This window comes from Pan troglodytes, chromosome 19 (assembly GCF_028858775.2).
Source record: "Pan troglodytes isolate AG18354 chromosome 19, NHGRI_mPanTro3-v2.0_pri, whole genome shotgun sequence".
NCBI lineage: Eukaryota > Metazoa > Chordata > Mammalia > Primates > Hominidae > Pan > Pan troglodytes.
In genome coordinates, this window is record NC_072417.2 from 93028626 (window position 1) to 93043255 (window position 14630).

Here is a 14630-nt window from a genome sequence, read left to right on the forward strand (position 1 = left end):
TAACCATATACCTGGGGGACCCTAGGCCCCCGGGGTGGGGTGGGGGGGTTGTCCCTCCTGGCCAATCCCAGCCAGACACGCAGCCTGCACATGCAGTTCTTCAGATCCACCACTAGAGGGGACCCTCGAGCCAGCCTACCTGCTCTGCCCTCCGGGGGGACTCAACTCCGGGTTAATTATCAATAGATGCTCCACCGCTCAGAGTGGCGATGGGTGCACCCGAGTCCTCACCAACACCCCTGCCTGGCGGGATGGCCAGTCATCTGGGGTCCTCGGCCCTGACACCCCTCCCCACCCCAGAGCACCAGGAGCGCTCTCGCTCTCTCGCGCTCTCTCTCGCTCTCTCTCTCTCGCTCTCTCTCGCTCTCTCTCTCTCTCTTTCTCTCTCTCTCTCTCTCTCTCTCTCAGCCCCTTCACAGCAGGGGTTCTCAACGCTACGTGCACTTCAGAAACCCCCAGGAAGTTCAAAACATTCCCATGCCTGGGCCCCACCCCAGCGATCCTAGTTTAATTGGTCTGGGTGCAGCCTGGGCATCAGGATTTTTAAAGCTGCCCAGGGCATTCTCACGGGCAGCCAGGCTGGGGACGCCTGCTCTACAGCGTCTAGGACAATTAACCACCTTAGCCAAGGATCTCCAGTCCCATCATACGAAGGCCCCGGGGGATGGGGATGGGGCAAGGAGCACCACCTCTGCTTCCTGGGTCTACCATGTGGTGGGGGCCAGAAGTGCATAGGAGCAAGGAAAGACCAGGGAAATGCAGATTCCAGAGCTCGCCCAGCCCCTTTCAGAATCCATGTCTGCTTTTCTTTTTCTTTCTTTCTTTCTTTTTTTTTTTTCTTTTCCAGACAGGGTATCTCTCTGTCACCCAGGCTGGAGTGCAGTGGCATGATCACAGCTCACTGCAGCCTCCACCTCCCAGGCTCAAGCCATCCTCCTGCCTCAGCCTCCTGAGCAGCTGGGACCATAGGCAGGCACCACTATGCCCAGCTAATTTTTATGTATTTTTTATAGAGATGAGGTTTTGCCATTTTCCCCAGGCTGGTCTTGAACTCCTAGGCTCAAGCAATCCACCCACCTTGGCCTCCCAAAGTGCTGGGATTACAGGCGTGAGTCACAGTGCCCGGCCTCCATATCTACTTTTTAAAAATAAAAAGAAAGCTCTCAGCAGTCTGTCTTGGAGACAGGCTGTTTTCACTCCAGCCTTGCACTGAAGCACACGCTTCTGGGGGTGTGGGGAGAGTCCCATCCACATCCACCTCGTCCCAGCACAAAGCTGCAATCGCCACGTTCAGCGAGCCTCCCCTGGACCGGGCTGACACAGGCCTGAGGTGCAAGCCACACCGACGGCCATGTGGCCAAGAGGCATTTTCTGAGCCTTCATCAGGAGCAGGGCCGGGCTGTGGTAAGCACCCCCCAGCACGGTCTCCGGGTGGGGACGAGTCCCAGGCCAGGCTCGCTGACCCCATACCCCAGGCTGGTGCTCAACCCTCACGCCGACTCTGCCCTACAAGGGGGTTCTTGGCCGCATTTCACACCCGTGATGCATCTGCATTTTGGACGTGGGAGGTAACGGCCACAAGATCACACATAACTCAGGATGATGCCAGGACCGGAAACAGATCTGTCGGACCCCAAAATTTACTCCTTCACCACCATCTGCCTCCCAGCAGCTGGGGACGGACAGGCGGACAGGGTGTCTCAGTGGGGACTCGAGTGTCAGAGCAGAGAAGGGGGCCATGGGGAGTGCCCTCCTCAGCCCAGGGTTCGGGGGAATAGAGAAGCCTCCGCCAAAAGCTGACATGAAGGTGCCTCGCCCCAGGAGCTGAGTCTCAAACATACAAGCTGGCCGGTTAGGAGAGAGGGGAAGGAGGAAGCCTAGGTAGAGGGGATCCCTAGCCAAAGGCATGAGGCAGAGAGAGCCCCACAAGATCTAGAGGCAGAGAGGACGACGAACTTGGAGGTGTGCACAGTGGGGGGCGGGGAGGCAGGCAGCATCGCTCAGCAGGGCCAGATGGTGACGGGCCTTGGACCCCGAGTGAAGGAGATGGCGCTTCATCCTGAAAATGATGGGCGGCCCCCGGCGGGTCCCAGGCAGAGGGGCAGCCTGGCTTCCAGAATGAGTGCACAGCACCCCTGTCCGCTGCCCACTGATGCCAATACGTCCCCACCCTCAGTTGTGATTAAAAAAAAAAAAAGTGTCTCCTGGCATTGCCATACACCCCCTGGGCACAGACTCGGCCCCGGGTGAGAATCACTGCTCTAGAAGAACCTGGAGGGACCTGGGCATCAGCGTATAAGGCTCCCCCAGGAACCCCCACATGCAGCCAGGCTGAAGAACCAGCAAGGCGAAGGGCGGGGAAAAGCGAACCGGGGTGCATTCTCACAATACCCCCAGAAAGTGGATATTACCAGCCTCATCTTACAAACAGGGAAACCGAGGCTCCAAGAAGAGAAAGAATTTCCCAGGTTCACACTAACCAGTGGTGCCAGGACTCAACCGGCACTCAACTCCCTAACTCCTAAACTTGAGCTCCCTACGAGATGGGGCTGCGGGACAGAGAGCTGACCGGCCAGCTTCTGGTTGTGGTTCTGCCACAGAATCCTCAGCCCCAAGACCGGGGGCCAACCCCACCACCTCTCTGGGACACAACTGGGACCTTCCCCTCGCCTGGGCCCGGGGGATGCAGGGACACGGGGACGCCGGGACACGGGGACGCCTGCAGGTTCTGCTGCACTGTTGGCCTGGCACCACCAGGGGGAGCTCTGACTGAGTCCGGCCTGCGGGACCCAGGCCAGGACCAGAGTTCGGTCCCCACCTCCCCCACACCTCCTCGGGTTCCCTGGCGCCTGACGCCACCCAGCTCAGCAAGCCTCCTGGCACCTGGAGTCCTCAGTTACGGCTCACGGCTTCCTTTTATCTGCACTCTCCAATAACTGAGATGAATGTTATCGGTTCACCCTGGGGCTCTAATGGACTGCATCTTATTAGAGGGATAAAATCAGGGAAGAACCCGTCCCACAGTCACCCCTGCTGAGGCCAGCAAAGCCTGTGTCCTTACTTCATGCCCCACGACTCCCCGGCTTAATCGGCCTGGGGTGACCTTTTATGCTGCAGCCCTGGGGCAGACCCAGCTGGGTTCACATCCCAGCTTGGCCCGGGCACTGGCTGGGAGACCCCTGGCAAGTTGCTGACCTTCTCCGAGCCGCCCTTTCCCCTTCGATAGCAGGGGATAATAGGAGGGCCCACCTCACGGGGCGTGGGGCTGTGGAAAGCACACATGTACCATCCATAGCCCACGGTGTCCAGCGCCCAGGCGAGACCCAGACCACCCACGTCCAGCATGCGCCCGGCTCACACCACGAGCTCAACAGTTAATGACCTGCTCGCTGACTGATGTCGGCTCTTACTGTTGTCTGTGGTCACCACCATTATTTGCCTAGAAATCTAATGAGCTTTAGGACCACAGCCAGGGCATAGGAAGGGGCTGTGGAAGTGGGATGCAGGCCCCCCTGTGCTGGCTCTGGGGCTCCGGGCTTATGCGACCACACGGGCACTCATCCCAAGGCCATGAGGGCCCTCGTGGCACCATGCAACCCTCCCCACTCAGGAAGGTCTCTTTGGGTTCCAAGGCCCAGGGAACCCACCGCAGAGCACGGGTCCAACTCTAGCTCCTGCAAGTGTGGCCAGCAAGGAGTCCAGATACTCTGGCTGGACTCCCCAGGGTGCATAGCGGCTGCCAAGTCGGGTGAATATGGTCAACACTGCCCCGGGACTACATCCATCCTCCACAGCTATGAGAAAGAGGGAGGCTAAAGCCTCCGGGGACCACAGGGGGCCAGGTCACGTGCCCAGTGGGCTGCAGGGCAGAGCGGGGAGCTGGAGACCAGCACATCTGGGCTTAGGCCAGCCCTGTGTGTGAGCCTAATGATGCCACCCGGGCCTCTTGGGCACTCGCTTGGGGACTGAAAATCTCCTGCCCCTCCGGTGATGGGAACAGAAGGGACCAGGACTTCCGGGGGCTTAGCCCTGGTCATGGACCCATCAGACCTGGTAGGGCCTGTTTAGTCCTAGTGAGTCTCAAGGAGAGAGAAGAATGTGGACACCCCGACGCACCCTTCACAGTCCTCTCAGTGGGGTGTAAAGTGGGGACTCCCTGCTGAAGCCCTTGCCTCGGGGAGGGGCTCCTGCCACAGCCACGGCCACAGCCGCGGGCAGGTCGGGCAGATGCCTCCAGCGCTCACCTGGCATCACAGGTGACGCAGGTGAGTGCTTCCTGCCCAGGTCAGGCCTTGGGAGCCTCCCGAGAGCCCACGCCCAGAACCAGGAACTCACCTGCTGTCGCTTTCCAGAAACACGGAGCCGCGGCTCTCAGCCAGCGCCGCACTGATGGGCGAGAGGCAGAAGGGCGAGGAGAAGGTGTCTGAGTCTGAGTCAAAGGAGCTGTCTCTGCTCACGCCCTCGGCTGACAGTTCCAAGGAGCCATCCTCCTCCCCGGCCTCGGGCCGCGGCTCCCGCCCCTCCTCGGTGACATCCTGCGGACTGACCGTCGACAAGATCCCGGAGGGGCTGCAAGCAGGCTGCGAGGCTGGCTGGGCACCATCCACCCCCAAGCCCTGCGCCAGCTTCTCCTCATCCTCTGGCGCAGGGCTGGCGAGCATGCGGTCTGGAACACTCTGGGCCACCACCAGGATGTCCTCATCTTTGGGGGTCAGGGTAGGCCGCAGCTCCGTCGGGGAGGGCTGGTGGGAGGCTCCTGAGCTCCGGGTGCGCCGGCCCCGAGGGCGGGGTGCCTTGCGAACGGGGGAGCTCTCGGGTGTGATGTAGCGCAGGGCCTCCTCGTCCTGCCTCTGGATGCGAGAGTTGGGGACCCATGCCAGGATGAGGGTGGCTCCCAGCATCTCATCCTTCTCCATGTACAAGCACAGGTAACCTGTGAGGAGCCAGGGGGATGGCGTGTTAGAGGCCAGGAGGCTGTGGATGAGGCCCTTGCGGTACCTTTGGCGAGCTGCTCGGAGAGGCCACTGCCCTTTAGTAAAGTGCCAGTCCGGCCTCAGATACAGCCTGGCCCTGAGCAAAAACACTAGAGGGAAACTGTGGAGCTTGAAATGAATTCCAGCTATGCGTGTTTTTTAAGAACACACACTTCCAGCAGATCCAGGGGGCACTGGTCCCCAAGCACCGGCCTGCCATGCGCCTTTCTTTTTGGTTTTTGGGTTTGTTTCTTTTTTCTTTGAGACAGGGTCTCGCTCTGTGTCTCAAGCTGGAGTGCAGTGGGACAATCTCAGCTTACTGCAACCCCCACCTCCTAGGCTCAAGCAATCCTCCCACCTCAGCTCCCGAGTAGCTGGGACTACAGGTGCACACCACCACACCCAGCTAATTTTTTTTTTTTTTTTTTTTTGGTAGAAATAAGGTTTCACTATGTTGCCCAGGCTAGTCTCAAACTCCTGAGCTCAAGCGAACCTCCCACCTCAGCCTCCCAAAGTGCTAGGATCACAGGCGATGAGCCACGAAGTCAGGCTTGCCATGCACCTTTCCAAGTATACCAGGGGCTCTCCCTGTGTTCAGAGCCCTGACCCTGGCCCCAGGGCTCACCTGCCTGCAGCCTCCCTGTCTTTGTGAGCCCAGCGGCCCAGGTGCCCAGCTTCATGGCTTTACAGCACTGTTAGGAGGGATGGAGGCTGGAGACTTCATTCTGTTTCACAAAAAGAATTCATACAGCCAGGCGCGATGGCTCACGCCTGTAATCCCAGCACTTTGGGAGGCCGAGGCGGGTGGATCACGAGGTCAGGAGATCGAGACCATCGTGGCTAACATGGTGAAACCCCGTCTCTACTAAATGTACAAAAAATTAGCCGGGCGTGATGGCAGGCGCCTGTAGTCCCAGCTACTTGGGAGGCTGAGGCAGGAGAATGGCGTGAACCCAGGAGACGGAGCTTGCAGTGAGCCGAGATTGCACCACTGCACTCCAGCCTGGGTGACAGAGCGAGACTCCGTCTCAAAAAAAAAAAAAAAAAAAAAAATGCATCCAAGCTGGGTGGTATTTGGGCCTTTTCCAATCATCAGTGGCACTCAGGGCATTTTTTTAATGCAGATTGTTGGAGGAAGGGGCCACCTTTGCAGATGAGCATTGATGTCACACACGGGGTTGCTGGTGACACGGGAGGAGGGATTTCTCCTGGGCCAGAGCAAGTGGGTGGGTGCTCAGTTCTGGGGGGAGGTGGCATTTCCTAACCCAGCACCACGCAGTTTCGGGATATCCTGATTCCTGGGCCTCCCCCACCCACTCTCCAGGCCTCCACAACTCAGACCCCTAGAATCTCCCAAGCACTGCTCCTGTTGCCAAAACAGGCTGGGAAATTTGGGGAATGTCAGCCAGCTGGGCATTAGGATAACATGAGCCTGAGGCTGAGAAGTGTTTCCACATCCTTTGAGATCGGCAAGAGGGTCCGAGGTGGCTACTCCCTGGTCTCTCCCTCTAGAACACCCTCAGGCCAGGCAACCTCCGGGTCGAGGGGCCGCATCGCCCAGAACCTGCACCCCTTTCTAGGGCACTCCAGGGAAGCCCCTGCCCACACAGCCGCAGCCAACCAGCCAGTGGCTATAAAGATACACTTATCAAGGCAGGGGGACAGAACACTCTCTTTAAATGTTTCATTGGCATAATTTAAACTTTTGTCTTGTTTAAAAATTTATTTATTCAGTATTCGATTGAAACATAATCTGCATAAAGTGCCCAGATCTCACTGTAATTTATAACTTTTTTTTTTTTAATAGAGATGAAATCTAACTCTGTTGCCCAGGCTGGTCTCAAACTCCTGGGTTCAAGCAATCCTCCCACCTCAGCCTCCCAAAGTGCTGGGATTATAGGTGTGAACCACCTCGCCCAGATGACAACTTTACTATTTTGCCATCTTGTCTGGGACTTCCGTCTGTACTCTTGCCCGAGCCAAGCAAATGTTAGGGTGTGCCGGTGCAGGCCACAGCCAGGCTGCAGGACACTGGGGCCCTGAAACATCCTTTTAGCAGCCAGGGAAGGGGACGGCAACAGGAAGAAATGAGAAGAGAGAGTCCAGAGACTGCCCTGCAGCCCCACCTCCACCACACACTGGCACTGTGCAGCCGAGAGTCGCTCAGCCTCTCTGAACACCAGCGTCCTTACCCACCTAAGAGGCCTGCTGGGGCCCTGGCCACTCCCATGAGGTTGCTATGCAAATTAAATAAAGCCACAGATGAACAAAGCAATGCATTTATTTGTTGCAAGTCATTCACACGAATGACAAGGGGCCAGGCAGGCCTGAGGGATCACTAACCCATCTTTTGTCCCTCCCTTTGGAAGCAGCAGGGCTGAGGGACTCACCCAGCCTGCCATGAGCCAGACTTAACACCCCCCAGACCCTCCTTCTGGGAGGACAGCTGCTGTTAGTTACACGTTCTGGAAAAGGAACCAAATGCACTCTCACGTGCTGTGGCCCAGGGCCTTTAGAGCCCTGGCTGGGAAAATAACCTGGGCTGTGCGACCCTGGAGCCTCGCCTGCCCTGGCTCACCTGGGTGGTGCTCCCCCAGCCCCTGCAGCCCCTCCGGCGGGTGCACGCAGACATTGTTCTTGGAGTAGATGATCTCTCCATCCAGGACAGAGGGGGACCCGCTGCCGCTGCCACCGGGGGTGAGGGTCAGGAGGTCCGAGGCTTTGGAGGAGGCCCTGCGAAGGAGACGGCCCAGAGACATTGCCGGGCAAGTGTTTCCATCCTCCGCATGAGTCGGCCCGGGCAGGGCTCGTCAAGACCTGCCTGGGGGAGGAAGAGAGAGGAGATGGTCAAGGTTGTGGACTTGCGTCCTGTCTCACAGCAGTACGTGTCGCCTCGGCACCCGGAGGGCTCTGGTTAACCACAGGAGTGTGTCCTGCTGGTGCACAGCTCTGTACAGGGTAGGCCACGTTCTCCATCTCGGCCAGGCCACCCCGTCCATCGCAGGAAGCTAAGCAGCGTCCCTCGGCTCAACCTGTGGATGCCACCAGCACCTCCCTTCCCAGTACAAAAACTAGAACATCTCCAGGCTTTGCCAAATGTGCCCTGGAGGGCAAAATCCCTCCCAAGGAGAACCACTAAGCTACAGGAACCCTGTTCCCACCTTAGCAATTTCACAAAAACCTCCACAAAAACTTTTTTTCACAAAAAAAGTTTTCTTTTCTCAGTTTCCCACCTGCATCAGCACAAATGAGCCCTTCTAATTCATTAAAAAGAAATAAACAGGCAAGGCGCACTGGTTCACGCCTGTAATCCCAGTACTCTGGGAGGCTGAGGCAGGCAGATCACTTGAGGTAAGGGGTTCGAGACCAGCTTGGCCAACATGGTGAAACATCATCTCTACCAAAAATACAAAAATGAGCCAGGTGCGGTGGCGGGCGCCTACAGTCCCAGCTACTCGGGAGGCTAAGGCAGGTGAATCGCTTGAACCCAAGAGGCAGAGGGTGCAGTGAGCTGAGAGCACATCACTGCACTCCAGCCTGGGCAACAGAGCGAGACTCTGTCTCAAAAAAAAAGAAAGAAGGAAAATTTATAAACCAAAGGATTAGTATCCAGAATATATAAAGAACTCCTGTAAATTCATGGTGAAAAGGAGCAACATCTCAACAGAAAAAAATGGGTGCTCCACACAAGAGGAAAACCAAAGAACTGATAAATATGTAAAGAGATTCTCAGTTTCAAACAAAAATTCAACACCCAACAGACCAGCAAAAAGCAATTTTAAGTCTAAAAATACTGAGGATGAGGGAAAGGGGAGCTGTCACCAGTCCTGTCTCCTCCAATGCGGGAGCAACATGGCAGAATCTGGCACCACTGAGAAGGCCCAAAGCCCCCTGAAATTCCTCCCTTAGGAAATACCTGAGGGTGGTTCTTCAAACTGCAATTTGCAGCCCTATCGTAGATCCTGAAATCAATTTAGTGGGTCAACACCAGCATAAGAAGAAAAAAAGAAAAAAAAATAGAAAATGCCCTTGAACCCTGGCCATAGGTAGGCTCAGCACTGGGTCAGAGAACTTCTGCCCCGTGAGGACACATTCATGTGGGTAAGATGACCTGGGACGTATGAAATGTATATATAATGCGCTGTGACCTGAAACATGTTATGACTCTGCCTGGAGGAACCCAAGGAAACACCTAATCAAATGCTTTGCAGACAGTTTCTACCAACAAAAATGAAACCACCAAACCTCTAGATAGCAGATGAGAACCAACTAGACTTCTATACACACATGGAGCTCACAAACACACACACCAAGCCACGCCAAGGAACGACCATGTCAGTGAAGAGGCAGGCACAGCTGGGCACAATGACTCATGCCTGTAATCCAAGCACTTTGCGGGGCCGAGGCAGGTGGATCACCTGAGGTCAGGAGTTCGAGACCAGCCTGGCCAACATGGCAAAACCCCGTCTTGACTAAAAATAGAAAAAAAAGTTAGCCGGGTGTGGTGGCACGAGCCTATAATCCCAGCTACTCGGGAGGCTGAGGCAGGAGAATTGCTTGAACCCGGGAGGTGGAGGTTGCAGTGAGCTGGGATTGAGTCACTGCACTCCAGCCTGGGCGACAGAGTGAGACTCCGTCTCAAAAAAATAAAAAAAATAAAAAAAATAAAAGACAGGCACAGAGCCACGCTGCATCCTGATCACTGATGGGGGATGTCCAGGACTCTGACCACAGCTGGGCTGGGTGCAGGCCGGCTTCACAAAAGTCTGCAGAGGTCGGGGGGCTGGGAGACGACAGCCACAGAGGGGCTTCACCTTCACCTCTTTGAAGGAAGAAAAGACTTGAAGCCAACATGATAAGAATTAGCAACTGGGAGTGAATAAACCAAATGTGGTACAGTGGAATATTATTTGGCCTTAAAAGAAAGGAAATTCTGACTGGGAGCGGTGGCTCATACCTGTAATCCCAGCACTTTGGGAGGCCGAGACGGGCGGATCACCTGAGGTCAGGAGTTCGAGATCAGCCTGGTCAACATAGCAAAACCCCACCTCTACTAAAAATACAAAAATTAGCCAGGTGTGGTGGCATGTGCCTGTAGTCCCAGCTACATGGGAGGCTGAGGCAGGAGAATCGCTTAAATCCAGGAGGTGGAGGTTTCAGTGAGCCGAGATCACGCCACTGCACTCCAGCCTGGGTGACAGAGCGAGACTCCATCTCAAAAAAAAAAAAAAAAAAAAAAAGAATTAGCAACTGGGAGTGAATAAACCAAATGTAGTATAATGGAATATTATTTGGCCTTGAAAAGAAAGTCTGACGCCTGCTACGGCACGGATGAACCCCGAAAACATTGCGCTAAGTGAAACAAATCAGTCACAAGAGACAAGCACTGTAGGATTCTACTCGCGTGAGGTCCCTAGAGCAGTTAGGTTCACAGAGACAGGAAGTGGAATGGTGGGTGCCAGGGGGTGAGGTGGGGGGAATGGGGAGGTCGTGTTTAAGGGGGACAGGGCTTCAGCTTAGGAGGATGAAAGCGTCCTGGAGGTGGACAGTGGCGGCGGCTCTACAACATGAACGTACTCAATGCCGCTGAACCTGATACTTAGAAATGGTTACAGTGGTAAGTTTTATGTTATATGGATTTTACCACAATAAAAAAGTTAAAAATTATCTATTAGTGGAGGGTCTCTGGGTATATGATCTTGTTCTTTGAACTTTCTGCATTTTTTATATTTCTCCAAAGATCCAGAGCTGGTTGAGGGTGGTCCCTAAATCAAGTCCCTTTCACCTCCAGCGCTTGGCTAGGCTCTGGGACAGAGGGTGGGTGGGTGGAGGGGTCCCCACTGGCTCAGCAGAACTGGCTCCCACCCTGGCACGAGGCAAGGGGCAGATGTCAGTGGTGATGGCCACCGTCCCAGGACCAGGCGGCTCCGCGCTCTCTGCCTCTCTGGGTTCCTCTCCTCTGACCCCCTCCATGCTTCAGCCTCCCCCAGCCCTGTTTGTGTATTTCCAATTGTCTCCATGGCTGCTGACTTCCTAAGCACAATATTCCAAAGATGTTCCAGCCAGCCCAGGAGTGGCCTTCCCATTCCCATGTCTTTCCTCTGACAGATCCATCACTCCCATCTCCCCATCTCAGAGATCCCGACGTCAACATCACTTGTGAAAATCACCAGTTCTGGGGGTGGGGACCCAGCTCAGATCCTCACCTCCTCAGCCTTGAGCCACCGACGCCCTCTGCCTGATCTCAACCGTCTCCAGGGCCCTCATCCACTCAGCTCTCCCTAGCCCACCCCTTTTTAGGCCCCCTCAACATGTCCAATGAAGGCTGCAGAAGAAAGTCGACCCCTTGGTGCAGGGGTCAGCAAACTTGTTCTGCAAAAGGCCAGAGAGTAAATGCTTTGGACTCTCTGGGCCGGAGAGTCTCTGTCGTGACCACTCAACTCGGCCCTTGGAGTGCAGGAGCAGCCACAGACAGTAAATGATGGGCGTGACTGTGACAGTGAAGCTTTACTGACAGACACTCAAGCTTAAATTCTAGATCATTTTTCACGCGTCTCAAAAAGAATTCTTTCCATTTTTTCAACCCCCTTAAAAAACGTAAAAACCGGCCAGGCGCGGTGGCTCACGCCTGTAATCTCGGCACTTTGGGAGGCCTAGGTGGGCGGATCACCTGAGGTCGGGAGTTCGACACCAGCCTGACCAACATGGAGAAATTCCATCTCTACTAAAAATACAAAATTAGCCGGGTGTGGTGGTGCATGCCTGTAATCCCAGCTACTCGGGAGGCTCGAGCGGGAGAATCGCTTGAACCCAGGGGGCAGAGGTTGTGGTGAGCCTAGATCGCTCCATTGCACTCCAGCCTGGGCGACAGAGCAAGACTCCATCTCACAAAAAAAAAAAAAAAAAAAAAGTAAAAACCATCCTTAGCTCATAGGCTGTACGAAACAGGTGGAAGGCTGGCTTTGGCCTGTGGGTTGCAGATGGCACTGCCCTGGCATAGACCATCTGACCAAATCCGGGGGATTCTTCTCCACCTATCCAAACCAGCTCCTGGCCAATCTCTCCAGGAAGCCTTCTGGCCACTCTTGGCCTAAACACTTCATCCCACACAGGGGCATATGACAACCAAGTGACGAAACTTAATTTAAAAAATCACACTGCAAACTACAAATCAAAAAACATATTGTCCTTCCCAATAATCACGTGGAAAAGCTATGTTCTGTTCTAATGTTATCCAGAATAGTTTTAGAATTCAAGAATTCTTCAAGAATTGCAAGGTCATTTAATAAGCCCTGCAAGAAAATTGCTCGCCGTCCTCTAGACCAGCCATGTCCAACAGAAACACTGCAGGAGACATAGATACAATTTTAAATTTTCTGGTAAGCAAAAAAAAAAAAAAGTGAAATTAATTTTAATAATTTTTAGCATAATATATCCAAAATATTATTATTTCAGCATATAGTCAATATGAAAACATTATTTCTTTTTTTTTTATTTTTTGAGACGGAGTCTCACTCTGTAGCCCAGGCTGGAGTGCAATGGTGCAATCTCGGCTCACTGCAAGCTCCGCCTCCCAGGTTCATGCCATTCTCCTGCCTCAGCCTCCCGAGTAGCTGGGACTACAGGCGCCCGCCACCATGCCTGGCTAATTTTTTTGTATTTTTAGTAGAGATGGGGTTTCACCATGTTAGCCAGGATGGTCTCGATCTCCTGACCTCGTGATCTGCCTGCCTCGGCCTCCCAAAGTGCTGGGATTACAGGCGTGAGCCACCGTGCCCAGCCTGAAAAAATTATTAATGAAATCTTTTACATTCTTTTTTTTTTTAGAGACAGGTTGTCACCCAGGCTAGAGTGCAGTGGTGTGATCACAGCTCACCGTATTCTGAAACTCCTGGGCTCAAGGAATCCTCCTGCCCAGTCTCCCAAATAGCCTGGACTAAAGGCACATGCCACCAGGTCCCGATAATTTTTTTACTTTTTGTAGAGATGAGGTTTCACTTTTTTGCCCAGGCTGGTCTTGAACTTCTGGCCTCAAGTGATCCTCCTGCCTCAGCCTTCCAAAGTGTTAGGATTACAGGCGGGAGCCACCTCACCCGACCTATTTTATGTCCTTAAAGTCTCCAAAGTCTGCTGTGCATTTTGCACTTAAGCACGTCAAAGTTCTGCCCAGCCATGTTTTGGGTGCTCTGTAGCCTGCGCGGTGTCCACACTGGACAAGGCCGCAGCGGGGCTGGAGCCCACCTCCTTCTGTGTTTCAAACGGCTCTACTCAGTGTGATCGCTCCAGTCGCCAGAGCTGGCTGCACACAGCTCTCAGCTGCTTCCCCAAATCAAAACCCTCTTTAAGTGAAAATGTTTTGCCAGCACTGAGGATAATCAAAAGAATGTGATTCCGAAATACAAGTGTTCAAAATAGAGCATTTTCTCCCATACCATGACAGGCAGAACCTCACTGTGGCCCTGCGAGGTGCGTCCCAACAGTGCAGCTTTACGGAGGAGAAGACAGGTTCTGACCACTCAGGGTCATTTCGTGAGCGGGAAACCCTGCAGCGTGAGACCTTCGTCCCCCACGTGCAGAACTCCGGCTCCTCCATCACCCGCCACCTGGGACACCAGGACAACCCCCCGCCCCTCCCAGATTGTTCTGGAGAGACTGGGCTCTTTTTGGAGAAATGGAGCATGTCTATTAAACATTAGACAGGACTGTTTGCTCTCTAAAAACAATTCTCCTTATTTGTAAAGTGCATTTGCTGTTTTGCAAGAGGTTATTTCATCGAAATCCAACCTAGTTCCCAACCTCTGGTCACCAGCAAACTAGAAGTGGAGAATCCTTGGCCCATTTTTTAAAACTTTTTTTTAGTTATGAAACACACTCAGAGAAGGAAAAGGAAGAATACGTGTCCCTTAAATCACATAATCCTAAGACATTTATGTATTCTCTACTATATTTTGTGCCCTATAATGAATGAATTAATGAAAAACCCACTCCTTGGAATTATATCATATCTTGCTTTCAGTTGGATCATAAATATATTTTCCCAGGTGAAGTATATTTATGATATAACAAACTTTAGGGTTGAAGTACATCCCCTAAAATTCCTGTGTTGAAGTCTTAAACCCCAGTACCCAAGAATGAAACTGTTTTTGAAGACAGCATCTTTATAGAGGTGATCAAGTTACCTTGAGGTCAATATGACTGGTGTCTTTATAAAAAGAGGAAGTTGGTGGCAGGTGCCTATATACAAGGAGAGTGCTGTGTGAATACAATGATGCCACCTACCAGCAAGGAGCAGGCCTGGAGCAGCCCCTCCCTCACAGCCTCCTAAGGAAACAATCCTGCCGACACCTTGATCTTAGACTTCCTGCCTCCAGGGCTGTCAGAGAGATTTCTATTGCTCAAGCCACCTGGACCCTGGTACTTTGTTAGGGCAGCCCTAGCAAACAAATATACCACATTATTAACACATTTTAAAAGTATAAGGCCAGGTGTGGTGGCTCACGCCTGTAATCCCAGCACTTTGGAAGACTGAGGCGGGCGGATCACCTGAGATCAGGAGTTCAAGACCAGCCTGGCCAACATGGTGAAACCCTGTCTCTACTAAAAAATACAAAAATTAGCCAAGCGTAGGGGCGGGTGCCTGTAGTCCCAGCTACTCAG

General features: G+C 53.6%; 1 protein-coding gene across 5 annotated transcripts in view; it reads right to left on the reverse strand.

The window, feature by feature from the left end:
* Nucleotides 1–14630, reverse strand: part of TBC1D16 (TBC1 domain family member 16) — a 96635-nt gene that overhangs the window by 66502 nt on the left and 15503 nt on the right. For 4 of the 5 annotated variants that reach the window (XM_009433444.5, XM_063799995.1, XM_001159856.8 and 1 more), the window contains exons 2-3: nucleotides 7552–7794; nucleotides 4336–4933 (exon numbers count right to left, since the gene is read on the reverse strand). In XM_009433444.5, the coding sequence (XP_009431719.2) occupies nucleotides 4336–4933; nucleotides 7552–7732 (779 nt within the window). In that variant the 5' untranslated portion in view covers nucleotides 7733–7794. The remainder of the gene's footprint in view (nucleotides 1–4335; nucleotides 4934–7551; nucleotides 7795–14630) is intronic. The other variant, XM_009433442.5, reaches the window with a different exon arrangement.